The following is a 26,872-nucleotide window of genomic DNA, read 5'->3' on the forward strand; positions in this document are numbered from 1 at the left end:
GACTATGATAACACATGACTAGAACTGGTAACTATACACAATATTACATTGTAAGTAAGTATATATTTTTATGAGTAGTTTATATTTTAAATTATTTAAGAATTTTTTTTTATCAATAAATTAGAAGATACTACAATGTACGTTCATTAAATCCACGTGCGAGCTCTGAGAACTCGGTGCTAAAAAAATGTGGAAAAAATAGTCCATGGTCTAAACCTTCATGGTCTAAACTAATTTTATAAAATGCGAAAACGCCACGCCGGTCTGTCCTAAAAAGTGCATTGGATGAATTATCATATTATACGGGCCTGTATTCCCAGAAACGGACGATTTTCAAGATTTAAAAGTGACAGTAGACCAATGATATTCTACTTATGGCGGCTCTCGACATAGGCGAACGCGTTGGCCAACGCGTCTGCAGACGCGTTGGCCCAATGTGTAGAACGGGCGTTCGCGCGTTGGCCGTAGGTATTTAGACGTTGGCCAACGCGCGAACGCCCGTTCTACACATTGGGCCAACGCGTCTGCAGACGCGTTGGCCAACGCGTTCGCCTATGTCGAGAGCCGCTATTATACAAATCTGTTACGTCCATACTATTTTCCGGCTTAAATCTCTTCCGAACAATTTTCAAATTTAAAATTGCAAACATTGACCAATTTGACAGATAAGTGAAACAAAAGATACGAAAAACCATTTACATAAAAGAGACTTCTTAGATTCAGACTAAACGACAGACGACCCAATTGGGCCGTATTTGAAGCTTCACAACGCGCGCGGTAGTAACATATCTGGTTTGAGTATTTCATCATTGGCACAAACGAAGATTTTAAATAAGATTCTTATATATTTATCTGAGCTCGCACGTAGAGTTATTATTTTTCAAATTAGCCTAAAATATAATTAATCCGTGATATCATCTTCTAAGTCTGTCGATTCAGCTTTGGTGTCATTTTCGTCTTTCGTCTTTGTGTCCATTTTTCTGTCTGTATGCAAGGTTTCGTATACCCGTTTCAAATTCTTCATGATATAGGAGGAGCCGTTTGGTTTCCCAACATACCTATTTTGATCGAAGTATTTATCTGTTTCCGGATTCTGATTCCGAACGGGAACGGAAAAAGCCGACAAATGCCGAGGTTTCTGGCCGAAATCCTTCCCGATGCCCTTGTCTGGTCCCGTTTCGGGTCGCTCTGGATTGGCATTATTATCGGTTTCGGTCGGCATTCGTTTCCTATCGTAAATATGTCCGGAGACGCGAAGGTCTATGAAGAAGTTGAGTGGATCGACGCTGAATTGGGGATTGTAGAGTGGGGGATACCACATCGGCGGCGGTGGGGGTAGAATGAGATTAGAGGGAGGAATCGAATTCGCTTCGAGGGGACTCCTACCGACGCACGGCGCCGGTTTGGGTAGCTCCTCTGTTCCAACGTCTACGAACGTCGACTGTCTTCCAGGAGGTCCCGGGCTGCTCGGCTTCGGAGGGTCAGATTTGGGAGACAACCTTCTCGGAGGGGAACAAACGCGAGGCTGCTTGTCTACGGTCAACTCCAGGGGTACTTCCGGTCGTGTTTCGTGCTCCTTCTTATCTTCTTCGGGCTTGGGCCAGTCCCTGCGCCAGTCCTCGTTCTCCGCGAAGTATTTGTGGGCGCGGCGCTTGAATCGTCTGTGATAGTGAGGGGGGCGGCAGCCGTGTCTGGCGCTCACGAAGGATCGCAGCATTTCACTGAAGAAGAACGCGTGCGGCTGGAGAGGGAGCGCGCTGTAGAGGTACGGAGGTGTGGCTGCCAGCAGTCGAGACACCAGCTCGGTGTTCCGGATGTCACGGACGTGGGTCTTCGGTACTGCTTCCGGGGGCTTCTCCTCTTGAACGGAACCCATCTGGAAATAAACGACTATGGTTAATGGCACCCAAGGCTATGGAAACGGTTGAAAAACGTCAGTTTGTAATGTTTGCTTTAGCAAATTTTTACCAATATGAGTAACGCTTAGTTAAGTTCTGGTTCTAAGAATAAAAACGATATGGATGACGATATTAATAACAAAAGGAACACATTTTTTAACTGTTTGGCGAGTTCAATTTCAGATTCAACAGTGCAGTGCAACAATTTGTGTATTCAAATTCACTACAAACATTCTAACATCGCGCATCTGGGGGCACGGGAGTGCCCCCGCCAAGATGAGCCAAGCGAAGCGCGCAAGTTCACTATCTACCTTTTCTCGAAACGATTCGTCGTATTTTTGAACCCTCGTAACTTTGGTTTGAATAATGCCAGATAGCTGAAATTTTTAAGATATAATGACATGAGTATAGTTATTAAATGCGTAAATTTTGAATATCGTAGCTATTATACTTTAGATTTTACAGGTGTCCAAAATCCACAATTTGGTCACTGACTCACCGATCATCAAAACTGTTAGGGTACTTCCTGAAGTCTTAAAAGGCTGAAATTTGGTATGTAACATAATATTAGTACTGAAACAACACAAAAATTATCAAACCCAACTTAACCTATATCGGATATATCCGTACCATTATAGAGCAAAATTAGGCAAAAATTTGTGTTTTTGCCTAATTGCCATTTTGTTATTCGCCAGGGCTTTGAACTTAATATACAGTAACTAATGATAAATGGCCAGGCCACCGATTTTGACTAATGTGTAGAGTTTATAGATTCTCCTCGTGCGGCTGACACATTATAATATTATTATCAAATATTTTGCCGCGCTTTAGGGTAAAATTAAGGTTTTTAGATTTAGGGTTGTGTATGTAAGGTTAGAAACTTGGCTCTACATGAGATCTCACTACTTTTTGACACGACGAACTATAATATTATGTTCTCATCTTGGCAACATTTTTACATGAAAATGTTTTTGGTGGGATCGGTATTTCTCAAACCCGATGCGGCTTGTTAAAAATTCTAAAAAATTCTCGTACGTAGTCGTAGTTAGTCATGTTTATATATCGTGCCTATCTGCATCTATCTGTCTGTCGACATCGATTTTTCAGCTCAGCGCTGTTTTATTGCCAATATCGGAATTCGGTATCCGCGGCGTATCCCGCTTTGAGTTTCACTGACCTATTTTGGAATGCCAAATAGAGTAACGAGAGTTAATTTTTTGCGTTCCCTTTGCTCCCGCACTGGTATGTTTGTGATTTTGTTATTATTACTGAAATGACCGGATGTCTATCTAAAATTCATACAGGATAGCAATTGTACGCCTTATTCAATGCTTCTAAAACAGGACAAATAGACAGACATCTGTTACTCAAAGACTTCTATTTCAATTTGCTGTTACTTCGCTGGGAGGTAACTAAATAATCTTACGAACCTTAGAATTTCACGAAGATCTCGGTATTTTTGGAGGACATCAGTTCTCACAGATTTCACCACTTTTTTATATAAAATAAAAAAGTTTTTTATATAAAATAGATCTATTTTATATAAAATAAAAAACTTTTTTATTTTATATAAAATAGATAAAACTTTTTTATATAAAATAGATAAAACTTTTTTATATAAAATAGATAAAACTTTTTTAAATCTGATTGGCAAATCCCTAATCCTGTGCCATCTGCCAAAGTCTATGAAAGATTCCTCCTTTATTAATTGCTAACTAAGAACGAGAGTGAAACTACTTAGGAACTTATTATTCAATTAGAAACTACCCATATGGGTTAGAATAATTATAATTCATAACATTTCGAATTCCCGAAGTCGGCCATCTTGTCAGTATATTAATAAAGGATCCGAGCACGAATTAAACGCCGTATTACCATATCATTGAACGAGTTTCGAGTGATACATTGGATTTGCGACAATGGCGAGGGGGATCACAATAAATTCAGAGTGGCGTGTCTCTATTCAAACAGTTGATACGAGCGTGAAGCGGGATGAAATCTTACGTACGCGACGATGGGCAAACACGCCACCCTCTCGCGTTTAACTACACTCGTGTTCCTTTTTTGAATTCTTATTTTTTTTAATTCTTCATGCCAGCGCTCTTGGTCTTAATTCTACAGCTTCAAATTAAACTTTTTTATTTCTTCGCCCAGATAATTATTTTCAAATCTCATAGTCAACAGCAACATTGTTTTAGTCCACAATTGACACTGTTGAATATTGAATTGCGTATTTTTATGCCATCGGATATAATATATATAATTATTAATTGGGACTAGCTCACAGCTACATTATTAATTACAATTTGGATATCACCGAGGAAGATATTCACGTAGTCGAGTGTACCATCCGCTCTGAAAGGTACCGTGATATACTATCACACGTTGATTATTGAAATGAAGCGACCGTCGCAAATGTAATATTGTCATAGATCGTCAGATAAATGATCTTAATTGAAATGTTAAGGGATTTTGCAACATTTTAAAGTGAAAAATTTAATTGTGGAGTACCTATGACATTTTTCATACTCCTCTTACATTAAGTGGTCAATAAGACGTCCGAGTTAACTACAAGTTTTAATTCTTATCGTAATTAACAATTTTCTACCCACCTTATTATAAAGGGGGCGGTTACAAAGGATTTACTTAATTTAACCAAAGTCTTGCTGATCCTTGGGTTTTAAATCTTTTTGACAAACTCGACATAATAAGCGGAAAAAGTACGGTACTTTTTTTAAACCATCCCAATGATAAATCTTTTCCCGTCAAAAAGCATAACCGTTCATAAAAAGTGTCCGTTGAAATTAGCAGCTTAACCGATCAAAGAATATGGAATGTAATTAGGCCCCCGACTGTATTTAGATCCCGGGTGGAGGTAGAACGTTAATTTCCATATTAAAACCGTCACAAAGGAAAATTCAAAAACCTGGGGTGGATAGCAGAGATATGCGAAGCGTGGATGCGGTATTTACGTTAAATGCTGTGTTTTCTTTTTTTATTTATTCTTTTAAGTAACTTCCGTTTGAGGAAGTTGACTTTATAAAAATACGTTTTTTAGGGAAAGTCATAAAGCTTATATAAATTACATTATTAATTTTCATTTACAGTCATAGGCTTTTCGTTGATTTCGTTACAGTTCGCTGTTTAGACAGAGATTTATTTTAGAAAGTACTTTGTCCTTTAACATTAACTACGTTTTGAGGAAGCACTTGGGAATGAGCGTATTTTGCTGTTCTCATCCCTGATCCCGGCCTGTGTGCTGCTATATTATTGTTACCTGCTTTTTGTCATAGAGCTGGACAGTATCTGAACGTCTCTATGACAAAAAAATGAAACAATACTATCTCTGAACTTTAGAGATAGCATTTGGCCATAGTCCGTAGAGTTTACTTTTACCAGATGTTAATTATATATGCATAAATAAAAATGCATGCAATATAATTATATAATATAATTATATATTATATAATATTATATTGCATGCATTTTTATTTCATCTCCATTCCTCGCACCTAGCAAATATAACGCCACATCCACATTTCGCACATCCGCTCGCCACAAACAATATTTCGCCGCGATACGGGGTATGATAATCGCGTCAAAACGCACGTGAAGTGCCGCGGTGGGGCAGAGGGGGTAGGGGGGAGCGAGGGGGGAGGCCGGGGGGTGGGGGGGCGCTAAGCCGGTGACAGCGCCCGATTACCCAGCAGAGTGTACAGACAGACGGCTATGTGATTTATAGCCAAGGGATTTTGAACATTATGATTTTTATATGCCAATTAAGGTGTCACATCAAAGTTAATAATTGAACAGCATTCAAAGTCATTTAATGATTACTTAACTTTAATTTTATGCGGATTTTGACAGAATTTGTATGAGGTTGTGTTAAAATCTTTATTAAAATAAAGAATATAACAATAATTTAATCTCTTCGAGTCCGCGGACCGTAGAGTTTTTCGAGATAAAAAGTCGTTTTAACATTTATCAACGCCAAAACAGCCGTGTTTTATACTAAACCGTTAAAATAAGTAACTGGAACATAATATTACGTACGTACCAAATTGTTGGTTATCAGTTGACATACCAATTTCTGTTAAATTTCAAGATTGTCTCGATTAAAATATAAGATGAAGCAATCAACAATATTATCATTATTAGCATCAGGTTCGTACAAATCACTCACGGCCTCCCCCATATTTTTTCTTGTCATTTTCTCAACAGATTTGCTACGCGATAGCGACAGTATCAAATGAAGCGACGAGGGGGGAGGGTGGGCAGGGGGGGGGGGACAGCCACGTCGAGAAATGATAACAAAACTCCAGTGATGCCGAATAATGATTGTTATCACAGGTAGGTATAATGTGGTAAAGTTAAATTGAATATTTAATAATACGTTCTACTTAATATTGATTTAAATGTCTGCAAATTGAAACTTTATAGTTGGTAACATTATAGCCGCAGCTTGACATTTAGAGCGTCCGTGGCCTAATGGGTAGACCTTCGGTTCGCACTCCTAGAGGGTGCAGGTTCGATCCCGGGTGGAGGCGTGTACCTATGAGACATTTTCTGATCTCAAGTACATATTTACTATATATGTACTTAATAAGGGCGCACGTACGGTGAAGGAAAACATCGTGAGGAAACCAGAACATAGTTGGTCCCAGATGAATTGACTAGTTCTTTCCCCTGTACTAGGCCGACTATGATGCGAGAATGCCATATGCGCTTGGGCAACCATACGGACATTTAAAAATCTTGTTCCAGGCACTACAGTATTTGAGTAGTGGTTACTTTGCTCTGAAAAATATTGTATAAATCATCCACAACGGATGTAAAGGCCTAGTTTGTTTGACAATTAGTAGTAGAGTAGTAGTCTTATAGTATAATAATAATAATAATAGCTCCCACACCGGTTTCGGTGACGGTGGCCGGTTTCATTGAAACCAGACCAGGTACGCAGGAGTAATTTTATAGTGCCCAAGTGTGTGCGCAGTACACAAGAGCACTCTCTATTCCTTTACTCTCATAACCCAGTGGGACGGAAGACCGACACGACTGGCGAGAGATCAGGCGCAGGACCGACTTTTTACATGCCCATCCGACGCATGGATCATCTTACTTGTCAGACAATCAGGTGATCAGCCTGCATTGTCCTAACCAAACTTGGAAATAACATGTTTCCAATGCGGGATTCGAACCCACGAACTCCGGAGTCGAGAGCGACGCCCTAACCACTAGACCACGGAGGCGTTAGTCATATAGTATACCAATATATTTGCACAATGTTAGACTTCAGTTGTCGTGTATTAAAAAGATCTATTCCAAAATACTTCTCCAAAATATATTCTAAAACCTTAGAAACGCCCTGCAACTCTTCTGTTGTTACGAGTGTCCGTAGGCGACGGTAGTTGCTTTCCATCAGGTGACTCGTTTGCTCGTTTGCCCTCTAATTTGCACTATTAAATACAATAAATATATGCACGTTGTACCTCTATATTAAAATTATCCTATCCATTTACCAAATAACAAAGATGGCGCTCAATTTTGAAGAGCGTCGACAAGTGCGGCTTGGTAAACCGTCTCCACACTTTAATGAGTTGATAATTAATACGTGTGTTTGTGTTGCTGTAGTCACACATTATTAATTAGCGTTGTTTATATTCATAGGAACTTGTTAGTATGGAATTGTACAGGTATTATAATTATTTTGGTCGTAAAAGCCCAATATATTCTGGCAAATATAAAATATTTGAATTGAGTTGAATTGAATTTAAGTCTATAATGCAACTATTTTCATTAATATTACGTCTTAGGCGCGCTATGATTGCAATCTATATCTTATATATAAAAATGAATTTCCAAATGTGTTAGTCGCGCTAAAACTCGAAAACGGCTGAACGGATTGGGCCATGGGCGTACCCAGGTTCTGGGCCAGGGGGGGGGGCAAATTACCCAAGTTCTGGTACCAGGGGGGGGCAAATCACCCCGGTTCTGGGCCAGGGGAGGGCAAATCAGATTTTTCATAAGCTAGGTGTTTATAAAGAATAAAAAATTATAAATTTTTAGTTGTAAAAATATTGTATTGCAAACAAATGGCAAAATTTCGTTCTTAATTTTTAATTTTTATAGATAAAAGTACTAGATAATATACTTAGTAGGGACGTCAACATGATCCAGATCCCTCCCCCCCCCCCCCCCCCCCTCGGAACGCCCATGGATTGGGCTGATTTGAGTCTTAAAATATTCGTAGAAGTCCAGGGAAGGTTTTAAAGTGACACGAAGTTCACCGGGACAGCTAGTATATATATAAAAATGGATTTTCAAATGTGTTAATCGCGCTAAAACTCGAAAACGGCTGAACCGATTCTGATAATTTCAGTCTTAAAATAATCCTTGAAGTCCAGGGAAGGTTTTTAAGTGACACGAAGTTCACCGGGACAGCTAGTGATACATAAATTTGGAAATTTACAATTTTTTATTTACATTCATATTAAAATGAATCCAAACCGAGTTTTTAAATTTCTTGTTTTTAAAAGAACAGTTATGTATAAAATCTATATATTAATACGTGAGAGAAAAAGTTTGTAACCCTTTTTAAGCAAAATGGGGAAACGTAGGTGCATGAAATTTCGCACAGTTATAGTTTATATGGTGAAGGAGTGCATCGAGCTAATATTATTTTAAAATTATGCTTTTATCATATATATTTTTAACAAATAAAACGTTACACACACTACGACACTACTACTAGGAAAAATGACAGATTTTTGAGTGATAAGCCTATACATACGAATTATACTTGTGGCATAATACATTATATGCCTATACATACACAACACACACATAAGTATATTTATTTAATAAAATTAATTTAAATATATACATTTTACACACAATAATTAAAAATAAGATATTTACAAAAGTTCTAAATTTCATTCATTCGTTAAAATAAGATTAAAATAATAAAAACACTAAATCTAAACATTAACATTAACTATTACTTAAATTATTAATATTTTATAAACTTCGTTTGCATAGTAAACACGTTACGTCACAGGACCGCCGCGCCGCGCTGCACTCACCCTTAAGTACCTAGCGAGTTCTTATCGCTAGATGTGCGAGCGCAGCACGCCGCGTTCGGTCACCTTGCCACTCCAGTCGGAAATTCACCTTCGTACGTTGAACCCGTGTCGCTTGCTGCCTCGCCGCGACAATTATTTCTTACGCGATCTTAATATATTTGGTCCGCGTTAGTTATTAATTAATAGACTATAATCCTTATATCTTTCTCCTTCTTAAAATATGGTGTGTGGTTTAGTGTGAACTGTATTCGCTAATTAACTGTTTAATAAACGAAAGTTTTAGTGAATTGTGTTAAATTATTGACTCTGCCTAACACTCGTCTACGCTGTCACCGCACCCCCCATAACTGGTGACCCCGGGAACACTTTTAAGGATTATAAACTATTACAAACATGAGTGAAAGTGATGGTGACAAAAATGTAACGCGCCGGGCGCAACGTGCTCCGGAGGCGCGCGGTCACACGATACGTGACGGATCCGACACGATATCGTCGTCGAACTTTAAAATTAAAGTTCCACCATTTTCTCCCGATGACCCGGAGCTGTGGTTCGCGATGATCGAAGGTCAGTTCGACGTACAAAAAATAACGGACGACCACATAAAATTCACGAATGTTGTCACAAATTTAGACATTCAGTACGCTAAGTCGGTCAAAGACATAATCGTGGCACCTCCTTCAACGGACCGCTACGAAAAAATAAAACAAGAATTGATTAAAAGACTTTCTGCGTCCCACGAAAAGAAAGTAAAACAGCTGTTGATTCACGAGGAGCTTGGCGACCGGAAACCGTCCCAATTCTTACGCCATCTACAGGACCTTGGTGGACATTCCGTGTCAGATAATTTATTGAAGTCTATATGGACTAATCGGCTTCCTCACAATATCCAGACCGTTCTCGTATCTCGGGACTCCGATACTTTAGAGCAATTGGCAGATCTGGCAGACCGTATTCAGGAGTTGGCGTCACCGTATACTGTTGCTGCTATGTCGACCGGTACTTCGCAGTCTAGTAGCAGTAACGAGATTGCAGAGCTGAAGAAGATGGTCAAGGAGCTCACACTCAAACTTGAGTCCCATACCAGAGCCTCATGCTGTACTACCTCACGCTCCAGACCGTGCGAGCGTAACCGTTCCAGTTCACGACAACGACAGCGTTCTTCTTCTAACTACAATAAGCATCCGTTATGCTGGTACCATGCCAAATTTGGGAAGAAGGCTCACAGATGCATTAAGCCTTGTGACTTTGTTGCTGATAAGGTGGGAAACGCCTTCGGCAGTCAGTGATGGCGACTACCGACTGTCCGACCGCTTCGAGTCGCCTCTTCGTGATCGACCGCTGTTCGAAGGTACAATTTTTGATAGACACTGGCAGTGACTTGTGCGTGTACCCTCATTCTTTACTTCGTGAACGCCGTGTTAAAACTGGTTTCCAACTCAGTGCTGCCAATGGATCCGCAATAGACACTTTTGGTACTGTTAAGCTTAGTTTAAATTTAGGTTTAAGGCGAAATTTTGTATGGAATTTTGTAGTGGCTAATGTTACCAAGCCAATAATTGGTGTTGATTTTTTATGTCATTTTAATTTAATTGTAGATTGTCGTCATCAACGCCTTATAGATAATACAACTACTCTTTCCGCTGTTGCTTCTATTGCAAATGTTAATATTTTTTCTGTTAAGGTCTCGACAGGCAGCACGCGATACCACGAAATATTAAGCAGGTATCCTGAAATTACACGCCCATCAGGCTCGGTAGTTTTCCCTAAACATAATACGGTTCATCACATTAGGACTACACCGGGCCCACCTATTTCATGTACTCCTAGGCGTCTGGCCCCGGACAAACTTAAAATTGCCAAGAGCGAGTTCGAGCTTATGCTTAGTGAGGGTACAGCGCGTCCTTCGGAAAGCCCTTGGGCTTCCCCGCTGCACCTTGCACCTAAGAAGGATAACGGCTGGCGTCCCTGCGGTGATTATCGCATGCTTAACGCGCGGACGATACCAGACCGTTACCCTATTAGGCATATACACGACTTCACACATAGTATTTCTGGTTGTAAAGTGTTCTCCAAAATCGATTTGATGAAAGCCTACAATCAGATTCCTGTTTTTGAGCCTGATATTCAGAAAACAGCTATAACGACACCATTTGGACTATATGAATTCCCCTTTATGACCTTTGGTCTTAGGAATGCGGGACAAACTTTTCAGAGGTTCGTTGATGAAGTCACTAGAGGCCTAGATTTCTGTTATTGTTACGTGGACGATTTCCTTATATTTTCAGAAAACGAAGAGCAGCACGAGGCACACCTTCACCAAATATTTAGCCGTCTGAAAAAGTATGGTGTTGTCATTAATACTTCTAAATGCGTTTTTGGAGCTTCTGAAGTCTCATTTTTAGGTTACACCATTTCTGCTTTAGGTACTAAGCCATTGGAGTCCAAGGTGCAAGCCATAAAGGATTTCCCAGTACCTAAAACAGTGAGACAGCTCAGAAGATTCTTGGGAATGCTGAATTTCTACAGACGTTTCCTTCCAAATTCAGCAAACTTTCAGGCACCTTTAAATGCCTTACTTACTGGCTGTGTCAAGTCTTCTCAGGCAGTTGACATTTCTGGCGAGTCTCTTATTGCTTTTAATAAATGCAAAGATAGTCTAGTCAATGCTGCATTACTTGCTCACCCGGATTGTCAGGCCGAGCTCGCCCTAGTAACGGACGCGTCCGACCAGGCAATGGGTGCAGTATTGCAGCAATTTAAAAATAATGTTTGGCAGCCTCTTGCTTTCTTTTCGCGGAAGCTAAGCCCCGCTCAACAAAAATACTCGCCATATGATCGCGAGCTTTTGGCGATATACGAAAGTATAAAATATTTTCGTCACATGCTTGAGGCAAGGCATTTTGTCGTATACACCGACCATAAACCTCTGAGCTTCGCTTTTTCGGAAAGAAAGGTTAATTGTTCACCCAGACAATTTCGTCATTTAGATTTCATCTCGCAATTTACGACTGACATTCGATATATAAAAGGAAAAGACAATATAGTTGCCGATCCCCTTTCGCGTATCGAAGAAATTCATGCACCTATTGATTTTGAATCGTTAGCTGCATCGCAAGCTTCTGATGAAGAGCTTGCTAAATTTTTGAGAGTTGAATCTTCGTTACGCATTAAAAAGATTAAGATCCCTGATTGTGAAACAGAACTTTACTGTGACGTCAGTATTTCTGTTCCCAGGCCTTTTGTCACTAAACCTTTTAGAAGGCAAGTTTTCGACAGTTTCCACAGTTTTAGTCACCCTGGCGCAAATGCCACAGCCAAACTTGTAGCAGACCGTTTCGTTTGGCCGGGTGTCAGAAAAGACTGTCGTGAATGGACTCGTCATTGCTTGTCCTGTCAACGAGCTAAGGTGTATCGCCACGTGTCTTCTCCATTGGGCATGTTCGATATACCTCGCACACGTTTTTCATTTATTCACGTGGACATTATTGGCCCTCTTCCTGTTTCACAGGGTTACCGTTATTGTTTAACGGCGGTGGATAGGTTCACACGATGGCCAGACGTCACACCTATGTGCGACATCACAGCAGAAACAGTAGGAAAGGCGTTAATATCATGGATATCCAGGTTTGGATGTCCAATGGATATTGTAACTGATCGCGGCCGACAGTTTGAATCTTCGCTTTTCCAATATCTTGGAAAAGCGATTGGATTCAAGCATCGGAGAACAACCGCGTATCATCCTGCTTCTAATGGCCTCGTGGAACGTTTCCACCGCCAGTTAAAGGCGGCAATAATGTGCCACGCTGATGCAAATTGGGTCGACACTTTACCCCTTGTGCTGTTAGGTATAAGAAGTGCATTTAAAGACGATCTCAAAACATCTTCTGCTGAGTTGGTCTATGGTGAGCCGTTGAGATTACCTGGGGAGTTTTTCCAAACCTCGCTACATCAGAGTACAGATATATCCGATTTTACATCTCGACTTCACCAATTCGTCTCCAAATTGAGACCTTCACCAGCATCACGCCATTAAAAGAATAAAATCTTTGTATATCGGGACCTCAGCACTGCCAGTCATGTTTTTATTAGAGATGACACAGTGCGTGGTTCATTACAGCCTCCTTATTTAGGCCCATTTTTAGTACTACAACGAGGTAGTAAAACATTTAAGATACTCGTCAAAGGGAAGAGCGTCACAGTGAGTATTGACCGCCTGAAACCGGCCTATACACTGGTTGACCCTCCGACCTCTTCTACTTCCGAGCATCCTCGCTCTGCAAGTCCTGGTGACGATTCCTCACCGGATCCTGAAATTTTAATCCCGGATCAACTAAAACGTACAAGATCTGGTCGAGTAGTTCGCTTCCCTGATTTTTATCGTCCGCAGTGACGGCCTCTGGGGGGGAGTGATGTGGCATAATACATTATATGCCTATACATACACAACACACACATAAGTATATTTATTTAATAAAATTAATTTAAATATATACATTTTACACACAATAATTAAAAATAAGATATTTACAAAAGTTCTAAATTTCATTCATTCGTTAAAATAAGATTAAAATAATAAAAACACTAAATCTAAACATTAACATTAACTATTACTTAAATTATTAATATTTTATAAACTTCGTTTGCATAGTAAACACGTTACGTCACAGGACCGCCGCGCCGCGCTGCACTCACCCTTAAGTACCTAGCGAGTTCTTATCGCTAGATGTGCGAGCGCAGCACGCCGCGTTCGGTCACCTTGCCACTCCAGTCGGAAATTCACCTTCGTACGTTGAACCCGTGTCGCTTGCTGCCTCGCCGCGACAATTATTTCTTACGCGATCTTAATATATTTGGTCCGCGTTAGTTATTAATTAATAGACTATAATCCTTATATCTTTCTCCTTCTTAAAATATGGTGTGTGGTTTAGTGTGAACAGTATTCGCTAATTAACTGTTTAATAAACGAAAGTTTTAGTGAATTGTGTTAAATTATTGACTCTGCCTAACACTCGTCTACGCTGTCACCGCACCCCCCATATACTCTTTTATTTATGGTTGAAGTCTGTTGACAACAAATTGACAAATTGAAAATGAATTATTGTTTTTTTTATTTAATTTTAGATACTATTAGACAATACTTAAACGGCCAGCCTGAGATCAGCTGAGTCCCAGAGACAAGAATTGAAAAAAACTATGATGAAGTCAATATTTTTTACAAAATATAGGTAGTAGTCTACAAATAATAAAAACTAAGGAATCGTAACTCCCATACTATTACCGTTTTAAATTTGGTTCCTTTTGATCTGTCATGTAACGTCAGCCTAGTACCGCTCAAGGTCACCTAAATATTGCAAATGTATTGAAATAACACTTTTTTGACAAGTATTGTGGAGCATGTTTTTTGACGGAGTTACTTTTCCTTAGTTTTTATTATTCGTAGGTAGTAGTCCTAAATCCTAGTGTCGTTGCAAGTAAGGTCGAATTTCGACCATTGGGCGATCTCTAGTAATAATAATAGTATAAATGTTTAAAAAAGTCCATAATAAGCTGTGTTCGCATTGATCATCTAAAACAATAGTCATTAATGTTTAATGTCTGGCTTTTTATGCAAGTGGACAATATTTAAGTTATTTTTAACCGACTTCAAAAAAGAAGGTTATCAATTCGATGCATATATTTCTAGAACTTCTCAGTTTTCGTATATACTATGTTGGTCTATATCAGCGTCTGAACAAATGTGCCTCAAAAGTGTATGTTTGTAAATGTATGTTTTTTTATGTTTGTGTTCGCATATCTCCGGAACCACAAGTCCGATTTAAGTAATTCTTATTTTGTTTAACTAGGTATTGTTCAACTTAGAGAAAGCTGCAAGTTTCATCAAAATCGGTTCAGTATTTTTGTGATAGGGAATTATAATTCTCAATTAGGTACGTATAATTTTGAAGTCGGTTTTATCTTTTTAAAATACTATTATTATTTATTATTCCTTAGCAGGATTAAGTTATTAAATTCGTATAATTAAAGTCTAGGATAATTTTATATGTTATCTAAAATACATAAAGAGGTATTCTTTAAAATCTTATTGAAGTCATAGATGTTGCTTAAAAGCTTTTTAAACTTAAAAATCGTAGTTACTTTTCTTTTTTATTCAAGATCAGCTCCAAGACTCAAGGCGCTATGTTATGTTCGTATTATTCTTGTAATAAAAAAGAAAATCCAACGTAAATATACAGTATTCCCCGTCATTTTATTACCGCGGAGGCTTCGTCGCAGCGCCTAATAAAAGCGTTATCGCAACACAATAGCAAACTGTCGTCATGTTCCGTCAAAGCCTTCGACGAGGAACTACGAGTTATGGATGTGACTTTTATTGTTAAATGTCATGTAGTTACTTTTATGTAATTTCCATAAAATTTTGGGTTTTAATTTTTCTTATCTTAGGTTAAATAATTATTTACCTATATTTTACCACACTAAATTATAATCTGTCCCAAACTGTCCATTTAAAAAAAACATTTTTTCAGCTCTTTGACCATGAGGAGGTACCAAACAACAGAACGATAGACACACATAATATTAGTTAACTATCCTTTGGTCAATAAGAACTTAGGTTTTAAATGTCCAAAAAGGTAATAGTTTCATTTCAGCTTAAACATTCTTGTTGGATATTTCATAAGACTAGAGACCGCCCAATGGTCGAAATTCGACCTTATACTTTCAACGACATTAGGACTACTACCTATATTTTGTAAAAAAATATTGAATTACTTAATCATATTTTACTGTGCAAAATTTCATTCACCTACATTTCCCCATTTTCCGTCAAGAGGGATACAAAGTTTTTGGCTCACGTATTAATATATAGATGTTATGGTAGGTAGAAAATAATATAATATGACAAAATATATAAAAAATAAAATATAAAAAACAGCACATCCATTCCAAATACTCCACGTGAGTATTATTCACGGGCTTGCTACGTAGCTACGTAGCGCCGTAGAACCGTAGCTACGGTTCTACGGTCTTTGTAGAGCGCTACGCCGCGCTACGAATGGCTATGACGATTTATAAAAGTGTATACGGACTACGCTATACAACTGTTTTGTGTTAGTTTGAAAACACTGCCTAGAAAACAATGCCTAGAAAGTACTGCCTATAAAATACTGCCTAGTAACACAAGCCTACTATAGAGTTTAGTCTATTCAAGTTTAGGCAGTTCAAGAAACTCTTCTGGCTTCTTTGGTCTGCATAGTATATTTACGACAGTCGACAAGACAACAGTGAGATATGAAAATAACTAATAACGGCCAACGCCCTTTGTGCCACTGATAAACAATAGGTTGCTTTTTTGACATTAATATTAATATATACTTTGAGAGTGAGAGATACGCGAGATTTGTTGAAATTAACTGTCTTATTATCGCTAATATCCGAAGATACCGAAATGGGGATTGTCAATTTTTTTTTAATTTTCCTCATTACAAAAACATTTCGAGGAATAAGGAAAAAAAAAACCCATTAGTTACTTATATTTTTGAACAAATATGTTTAACCTTTGTTTGACCTTCAATGGCGTTAAATTAGCAATAAATTCGACCAACATTACGTTTCGAACTTTTTTTAAGCTTCTCGTATCAGTTTTCACACAATGAGAACTTGCATTTGATGAACCAGCCATTATAAATAAGATTGAAAGGAAATTTAAAACATATGCAGAGGTCAATTATTGGCCGCCGATGATGACGTCAGAGCGAAACTTTAAAAATTAATTGAGAAAAAACTAGCCAATGAATTTCAAAATTATTTAATTCATATTCTTAAAATACCCTATTTTAACGAAAAAGTTTAAAACACATAAAATTGTGTGCCGCGTTGTTTGTCAATCAATCGAGGTTAATGGAATTTAACACTTGTTTAAAGCAATTAATTCCTGATCAGCGGCGCGAACTTCCCGCCGAAAAATAAAAGAGTTGCCAACATTCAAATAAAAAATAAAAACTGCAGTCCCACAAAAATAAACTCTACATTTATGGATTTAGAATTGAAATTGCATTGACAGGTATGTGATTGACACGTCACAAAGCTAACGCGCTCTGAGTGGGTTTGCTTGTAGTCTGTCAGGAAATACGATACCAGAGGAGCGCCATGTATCAGATTTCCATATGGAAATGCAATATTTACATGCGATATAAATTGAAGTATTTGCCAACAAGGCGGATTTTGAATTTGGAACGTGTATCGAGAAAATCTTAGAACATGTACCGCGCTGGAAACGTAATCTCCTTATATATAAAATTCTCGTGTCACAATGTTAGGCCGCGTACTCCTCCGAAACGGCTTTACTGATTTTAACCAAATTTTATATGCATATTCAGTGGGTCTGAGAATCGGCTACTGGGTAATTTTTATATTGATAAGTACATTTGATGAATAAATAATAGTAAATTATTAAAACTCGACTGTGACCGACGGGATAGCGATGGACTTTGCCATTGTGACATACTTATTTAGTCACTTCAATAAAATAATACGGGCGAAATACTTTATATGGCAAAGAAACGTTTGCCGGGACAGCTAGTATCATTATAAATTATTATACATTAAATCTATATTTCCGATTGTAAAATTACCAGTAACTACTTAATTTACGCACGTGAAACCAGGATAATTCAATAGTTATAATTTAACTTGAGTCAAATAGTATAGGGTCTTAGAAATGAAAAAAAAAGACCAATGCCTGCTGGTCTTAACAATTTTAAGATATTACTTGGAACTTTTTCAGTCCCTATTTCTATGTTATCTACATTCTCAAGCCCGGCCATTTATATACACTTAAACGATAGATATGCAAAATCTAGATGAATCACTTAAGTAGAGTAGATCTCAGCCGAGTCGGCAGACAGCGGGCAGGTGAGTCCCCCGGACAAACACAAGACCACCCTGTTTGCTCAACAGATTATAAAACCGCGTCTACCGAATATTTCACGAGGATGGAAGATTCATTAAGCTTAAAATATAGGATGTAAGAAAACAAAGTAATAATACTTCAGGATGTAAGTGTATCCCTTGTATAAAGTAAACTGTCAAAGTAAAAATTACTTTGAAAGTTTAGTATTATTATATTATTACTAGCTGTCCCGGCAAACGTTTCTTTGCGATATAAAGTATTTCGCCCGTGTTATTTTATTGAAGTGACTAAATAAGTATGTCACCATGGCAACGTCCATCGCTATCCCGTCGCACCAACAATGGTCGCCGTCAGTCTCGAGTTGTAATAATTTACTATTATTTATTCAACAAATGCACTTATCAATATAAAAAGTACCCAATAGCCGATTCTCAGACCCACTGAATATGCATATTATAAAATTTCGTTAAAATCAGTAAAGCCGTTTCGGAGGAGTACGCGGCCTAACACTGTGACACGAGAATTTTATATATAAGAAGATATTACAGGTAGTTTTGACTTCTATGTTTCTAAAACACGTACCCCAACGTTATGAATTACGTAAGAAAAATAAAAAAGTTTTTAGCGCTGCCACTTTCAAATTGAACTATGTTTAAGGGACACGTATACATGTACAGCCTAAAGTATTATCACTTAGTTTTGTTACTGTATATCACTAGAATCTAGATGCTGTCCGCAACATTGTTACGGCAAATTTCGTTTATGCGTAGTCCGTACGTTTATCCAAGATAAAAATCCTATGTCCTTTCTCGAGACTCAAATATATCTTTATATAAACTAAAGTTGCTTCTGTTCAGTGGCTTAAGCGTAAAGAAGAAACAGACAGACACACTTTTGCATTCATAACATAGTATGGATAGGACTGCTGCTTTTAGCAATATGAAAAAAATATATGGTCAAACAGTCAGTACAGATGAAATCCCTATTATGAAATTTTAAAAAATGGAATCATTTTAATATAATTTCCCCGCGGAACCCCAAAAGACTGCGGTCCCGTGACAATAGCGGCGGGGCTATTGTGATTGTGGGACGAGTGTGGGACGACTGGGACGAGTGACACGATCGATTCACTGTCGCATCCATTGTTTTATATCCATGGTGATTGGGACCATATTCTTCGTTCTCTGTGTTTCGCCGAGTGAGTGAGTTTACCGGAGGCCCAATCCCCTACCCTGTTCCCTTCCCTACCCTCCCCTATTCCCTTCCCTTCCCATCCCTACCCTCCCCTATTACCCTATTCCCTTTTAAAAGGCCGGCAACGCACCTGCAGCTCTTCTGATGCAGCGAGTGTCCATGGGCGACGGAAGTTGCTTTCCATCAGGTGACCCGTTTGCTCGTTTGCCTCCTTATTTCATAAAATATTTTATGTTACAAATTACAATTATTACAACTGTATTTGAGATTTCGGTGATTAAAATAAGTAATCTATTTAATTTAATTTTCACTTGTCCATAGGTGACGGTAGTATGCTTTTCATCAGGTCACCTTTGCTCGTTTGTGCCCAAATTTTAATCACCATTAGACAGTGGCTTAAAGTCAAAAATATATGTATGTGTGTATGATAAGCATCTAAGTGTAGTAGTACAATCATATTTCAATGTCATATGCTACTTTAACTTAATATCATATTGACCTATTTAATACCAAACATAAAACGTCGGTTTTCAAGATACAAATCATGTCAGCAATTATAAATCACTACTGTGCGACAGAGAGGGGAGATGCTCTATATGTAATTGTCATAATGACACAGAAGCACCCATCATACTCGAAGCACTTCAACACTAAATATGTTCTTGAGTGTACCGCTAGAGGGAATTGTTTTACCACAGTGTAAAATACAGTAGATCTTCATATTCAACTGACTATAATCGGGCGCACGCACACATGGGCGTGAGTTAACCCAATACCCATCAATCCCCAAGCGGCACCCGGCTGTCGCATAACAATTGAAAATCTATTGTGTCTGCGATTTCTACGATCGAGGTATTAAAATAGCTTTGAAGAGCATAAGAATAATGCAGTATTACCCAAATAAGTGAAATTATAGATAAGTCGCATGAATTTGATTTCAAGGTCACGACTGAGTTACGCTACTGTATATACGTGCGAGTATAATTATATAGTGTTTTTTCGTGTACTGTCACGACCAGAGACTGTACGTTATACAGCTGTGCTATTATCAGTGGTGTTCCTAACGGCTATATTTACATAACACGCTATATGGAATATGCTACATTTTTCAAGCGCGCTAGTTTTGACGCTACGTTGTAACGAATGAAATCTCGATTCTTTCAAGCGCGCTTGCTTTGACGCTACGTTATAACGAATTTCAAGCGCGCTAGTTTTGACGCTACGTTCTAACGAATTTTAAGCGCGCTAGTTTTGACGCTACGTTCTAACGAATTTCAAGCGCGCTAGTTTTGACGCTACGTTATATCGAATAAAATCTCGATTCTGGACGCGTTGTAAAGTTACCGACGTTATTGAAATTCTTTCTTTATGTAATATGTTATATCAATAATATGATGATGCGTAACGTCTACAATAATTATAACGCGGTGGGTGAGTTAATAATATAATATAACGTGTTGCTTACATATTAAGATTAATATAATCGTTATAATTTAATAATGCATTATTTGGTTAAATATATATTTGTTGCCAATATTAATTTTAACTCTGTATTTGAATATTTGAATAAGTATTTGAACAAAATGATTAGTAAAATTATAGGCGTATTTCAAAGTTCATTATATAATATGTACCATGTACATAAATTGGTTTAGGTTAGGGTTGTATATTATATACAATTTTATTATTTACAAATGCTTTAAATGTTTTTTTTCTTTTTTGGTACTACATAATATGTACATATTTTTACATATTTTTTTAAAATGTCATTTTTTTACTTACATTTTATTTACATTTAAAAATATGACTTGCACCACTTTTGTCGACGACAAACGATTTCTTCTGTCACTAGTAACGTATCCAGATTCAGAAAAAATACGTTCACATGGAAGTCATGATTATAATATTATAATTTACCCGTAATTTACTTAACGCGCAACGCAACACTGCAAATGCAATGACAGCCGAATTCACTCGATTTGACAACGAAACTTTTGAAAACTAGGTCAGTGACCGCGCGGTACGTTATAACGTAGCGTCTTATGCATAGATTTATAGCGCGCGCTATTCGTTGCGAAGAACTAGCGCGCTATTTTTATCAGCTATACGTTATATTAACCACCACTAGCTATTATGCTCTAGATCTTAAAAAAAATTGAACTAAAGTAAATGCATACTTGTTCAAAATAAATTACATTTCCCTCCACTGCAAACACTTTTAGTTAGTCAAGTAAATAGTCATAAAAACTACAAATCTAAAATATTTTTGACTAAATATAGTTAAGTCTAAGTATATGCTTAAAAACATTTCCGGGTATGGCATATTTAAACGGAAATTATGGAATTCTATCAAAATCATTATCACTTCAACCCAAAAGCGGTCAATGAATAATGACAAATGGACTATAGAGAACAGATATAAATTATGAAATCAAGCCCACAGACCTCGATCCGTCATCCATTACAGTATTGGCCAGACAATGGGTAAGATTTGCCCAAGATATTTGCAGATGAGAATTCACGACGGCATTGTTCCACCCTACTTTACAGTTCGGATTGAAATGCGTTTTGATAGACCTTGTAAAACGACGGAGTCCGTCTGGGATTGTTCTCGTTGTGCATTGTGATGTTATGAAGACAGTGTTTGTATGTTTTCACATTTGGACAGTATAATAAAGCACGTTACAGAACGGATTTTGATTTTTCGCATGGCAGGAGTTTAGGCTTTGGATTAGCATAATATAGTATTTATGCTGCTTCTAATCTTAAGTTTACTGAATAATGCGGTCATAACTAGATAAAAGCCGGTATTTTATTATCCCACTTGCAAAAAATCCAATGTAGCACACACTGCTCTCATTATAATATGTAAAGATATAAAATTATATTACATTTCTAAATACGAGTATAAAATTTTTACAAATAATTAAATATTTAGCCAAAATTTAAAAGACAAAAGTCACAAACAGGTATGTCAGAACTAATAATAGGCCTCTTTACCACAATATTTACATTGACCCATGGACCCCATGGTGGATAAAGTATTGCGAAGCATACACAATCAACGTAGACAAAGGGCAATCATAGACGAATTAATATAGAAGACGTACCGTAACAATAAGCCAGCTAGAACTATTTTTACTGACACTAAAGTGATGGTATGGTATAGTACCAAATTACAAATCTTTTTCATGTTAACTAACTCCGCAAACTGCATACATTCCGCTTACAAGTCGTCAAACATCCATAATTCCACATTGATTACAATAATAAAGGAGTTTCAATAAAGCCTTCGTAAAACAAAGGTATAATCTTACTTGTTGCTCCCCCATCCAACCCCTTCCAGCGAAAAGTCGTCACCAAGAATTTATTGCTCAGCCATAAATATTAAAAAGTTTGAAAGCATAAATCTTGGGTATTAATAACGGCTGTAAACATACCATATTGTTCGGGTACTGTTGGGTTTTTTATTAGAAAATGGTTGTGTTGGCATTTAGGTACCATGTTTTCCTATGTCACATTATAATATGTACGGTATTATAATATGTTCTATTATTATGTTTTGAAATAAGTACTTGGCAACATATCAGAAAAGCAGACTTAAATATTTTATTAACATCTGACTTGTAACAAAAATTAGCCATACGGCATACGCCATAAAACATAACAAAAGCAGCATTACGCATCAGTATTCCATGGTTTATCTTCGAAGATCTTCTTCACGTCTTGAAACACTGTAAGACAAGAACCTTCGTCGATAAATTCCCTATTTAACAATGAAAACCTCGTCAAAATAGCATCAGTAGTTTTCGAGAAAATCGCATACAAACAAACTGCAAATTCTTTTTTTAGAGCCGGTTTAAAAACATACTAATCCCCCATCAAAAAGACATCGCGTTTAATAAGCCTGTCCCCTTAAACAAGAATCAATCCGCACAAATTGTGGGAACACAAAGCGAACCATTAGCGCGATGGGTGGCCGGTGGAAGTCTCCGTGGAAATCAGAGACTCATTAATTAGAGCTATTCTTTCTGAGACGGATCAGAAAACAATATGGCCGACTTGAACGGGTTTGGTAACGGAACGGAAATTTTAATTTTTGTGGAAGATGGAAATTGGAGAATAAAGAGGTATGAAGATTTTTGTATGGAGCCTGGCCGACCTACTGTCCGCTAAATGTGTTTTTTCGCGTTCAATAATATTTTTTTCAAAAATGGATAGCCAACATCAATACAAACAAAAAATGATCTTGGACAAAACCGCGTAAGGTATCTTCGAAATGTGACTCTTTACGTGGTTTTGTCTAAGATTATTTTTTGTTTGTATTGATGTTAGCTATCCATTTTTGAAAAAAATATTCGTGAACGCGAAAAAACACATTTAGCGAAAGGAGGTCGGCCAAAATCTTCGTACCCCTTTGGAGTTAAGTTTGGTTTTTAACCGATTCCCAAAAAGGAGGAAGTTATATTACGTTCGGCTGTGGATAATGTAATTAAAAGCAGTTTACAACGATAACTGTACTAACAGTCACTAGTTACTACTTACTAGCACACTATTACTAAGGGCCTGTTTCACCACTTCCCGATAAGTGACGAATAGGCTATCCACCAATTGACTTGACAGAATTAACTTGACAGTATGGAGCATCTGTCAAAAAAGCTGTAAATAGCCTATTCGGCACTTTATCAGAAAGTGGTGAAACAGGCCCTAAGTAGTATAGTTATGTGATATACAGGGTGTAATAAAACTAAGTGATAATACTTTAGGGTGTGTATGTGTTCCTTGTAGAGAGTTTCAAGGACCAACATTATTTTTCACTTTTATACGGGCAAGCGCCCCAGCGTCACGAGTTTCACCATACAAAAGTAAAAAAAAATGGTTTTTCAGCGCTGCTACTTTCACAGTGAATTCACTACAAGGAACACGTACACACCCTAAAATATTATCACTTAGTTTTGTTACACACTGTAGATTATATGTATGTATGAAACTTTTACGGCCATTCCCAATATTTGATCTATCTCTGGTTTTGCCCTACTAGAGATAGGAATGACTCACAATTGACATAAAATATATGTCTCTAATGTCTAATGTGAGCTATTCCTATCTCTAGTAGGGCAAAACCAGAGATAGATCAAATATTGGGAACGGCCGTTAGTGTCTGCTATGTGGAGTCTTTTGTTTTGTTAGCTAGTACAATATTAGGTAATAACTAATACTAATGTTTTTTTTTAAGAAATCACTTTTAGAAAATAAATTGTTATTTTTAAAATGAAGGTAAAGAAATAACATATAATAGTCCTTTCAACGTTGCATTTGAAACAAACTATAAAACATTATTGTATGAACATGAATTTACATTAGAAATAGTGGACATAATACAAGAGGACAATCACAGTATAACATTTTAAACTTTCGCGTTGCATTATAATTAAACTTTTTAATCGGGACTTAACGCGACTTATTTAAGTAGTAATGCTTCTACGAGTACATACTTTTTCTCGACGTTTCGGCCGTGTTGCAACGGCCGTGGTCACGAGGGGACCTCGTGACCACGGCCGTTACAACACGTAGTAGCATTACTACTTAAATAAGTCGCGTTAAGTCCCGATTAAAAAGTTTAATCACAGTATAATGTTTAAAAGAATCCCTTTTACCCCGCCAATACCAGTAAGAACTAAGAACCCCACTCAAAACGCGGATTGAAAAGAATGTAATCCGAAACCCAAATTACTTGAGCCGTACAAAAAGACTTAAAACAAATCCAACTTTGATTTGTTCCAAAGAACATTTAAAGAGAAAGCAAGGTGGTTATTGGCTTCCCCCCTATCCCCCTTGGTTTGGAGGGGGGAGCCCCCCCTGGCTTCCCCCCCGGACGGTAATTAGTAATTAATGCTTGTCAACGCCGCCTCCGTTTCGTTATTGTTTAATTGTTTTTAAAGCAGACGTTAATTTTAGGATTCGCGGTTGACTTGACTTTGATTTTGAGGGTTGAGGGATCTTAGACTGAGTTGAGATGTGGATATAATAATATATTCCAGTTGTCGTCCACTTTACCTTCTAAGGCCTTTTTGATTGTGTTTATATATTAATCTAATTATTATTGAGAAAGATAATGTTGGCGAATTTTAATAGACTGGCGGCTGGCCCATTTCGTATACTACAACTCGTAGATACATTATATATTATGACATGTTTACTACAGAATACAGATATACTGCGGTAGATAGTAGATTTTACTTCATAATTTTCTACAAAATGGATTGGAAATGGACTTTCAAAAACTATTTATCCATTCCAAAAAAGTTTGAGTAACCCGTGGCTACAATAATTTCAATGTGAATTTCGGAACATTAGAATTCGACACGTCGACATAGCAATTATGGATCGCGACATAGTGGTTATGGAATAGAATGGAATAGAATTAGCGGTAAAAAGTGTGGGGCCAGACCCTCTAATGTTATTAGTTCGTAACCCCGAATTACCGCACACGGTCAAGCGTGAGACGGGGCATGTGTGCTCCGCGTTTATATGGTTGTGAATTGTGATGTCTTCTTGACATAGTTTAAAAATACATAAATCAAAACCTATTATTTTAGGGTTCAGTAGTAGTAACTAAACGAACCCTTCTTTATATTTATAATTTTTTAATATTATAATATTTTATTCTAGTAGTTTAGTTATTTATAAATTATAATTGTTAAAATGTCGATCAGGTTTCTATTTAAATTGTAAGAACCAAAACGCAGCAGTGGCCCGGTGGTTAAACTTTGGACTCGCTCCCGAAAGTGTGCAGCGGTGATAGAGTATACCAATGAGACTTATTTAGATTTTAGATGTTAAATATACAAGAAGCTCTTTGATCAGTGTGTTACACACTTGATACTGATCAGAGAGCTATCCACTATTTATTTTCCTTGAATTTATTTTCTTGACATCAGTCATTTTTCTCTGCATTTGTCACTCTGATTCTCATGAGTGACCGCTAAGGACAGGATTCGGCAATACGAGAATTAGGGCCTGTTTCACCACTTCCTAATAAGGTGCCGGGTAGGCTATCCACAACTTATTTGACAGATGCTTCATACTTTATCTGTCAACTTAAGTTGTGGATAGCCTATCCTGCACTTAACAGGAAGTGGAAACAGGCCCTAATTCTCGTATTGCCGAATCAGTTCTTAGCGGTCATTCGTGAGAATCAGAGTGACAAATGCAGAGAAAAATCACTGATGACTGACTATAATATGAGAACCATGATGCCCTATCATGAGAACCATGATAGGGCATCATGGTTCTCATATTATAGTCATTTTCGGTTATAACTTTAGGGTGTTCTCAATCGGGGGTCGATATTAATTATGTCGTCAGCGCGGGCCGCGGTGCGACAATCGGTGTCACCGCTGCGCGACGAATTGCGCTGACATTACGGTGGCGGCCGCGGGTGACATTTGTGGCGGCCATAACATTTCTGACGGTAAGAAATATGATTTGTTTGCAGAAAGTAGAAGCGAGGATTTCAAAACTCATGATTTGGCACTGAAATAAAAATTAAAATAAAATATTATGATTTTGCTCAAAATAGATATCTATTACATAGGCCCAATTTCACCAACGTCTGTTAGTGTTAACAGATTGTTAAAATGTGATGTCTTCTCTTTCATTCGTATGATAAACGAAAGAAGTAACGTGATACTAATCCGAGCGTTAACTCTAACAGTCGTTGGTGAAATTGAGCTAATTATTATAAATACAGTTTTTAAACGTCTGGACTAGGATCCCTACCACCGGT

At 37.6% G+C, this 26,872-nt stretch overlaps 2 protein-coding genes across 2 annotated transcripts in view; one reads left to right on the top strand and one right to left on the bottom strand.

Moving 5' to 3' along the window:
• Positions 1-849: 849 nt before the first annotated feature.
• LOC121734282 overlaps positions 850-26,872 on the bottom strand; it is a 38,660-nt gene continuing 12,637 nt past the window's right edge. Inside the window, exon 2 of the mRNA XM_042124778.1 lies at positions 850-1,876. Within this exon, the coding sequence (XP_041980712.1) occupies positions 902-1,876 (975 nt within the window). The 3' untranslated portion in view covers positions 850-901. The remainder of the gene's footprint in view (positions 1,877-26,872) is intronic.
• LOC121734471 lies at positions 9,374-10,267 on the top strand. The gene has a single exon (XM_042125083.1). The coding sequence runs from the start codon at positions 9,374-9,376 to the stop codon at positions 10,265-10,267; it is 894 nt and encodes a 297-aa protein (XP_041981017.1).

The sequence above is a fragment of the Aricia agestis genome, chromosome 15 (assembly GCF_905147365.1).
Source record: "Aricia agestis chromosome 15, ilAriAges1.1, whole genome shotgun sequence".
NCBI classification, from domain to species: Eukaryota; Metazoa; Arthropoda; class Insecta; order Lepidoptera; family Lycaenidae; genus Aricia; species Aricia agestis.

Excerpts from the sequence above, each read along its gene's own strand:
- LOC121734471 (XM_042125083.1), top strand. The coding sequence starts at position 9,374 with ATGAGTGAAAGTGATGGTGACAAAAATGTAACGCGCCGGGCGCAACGT.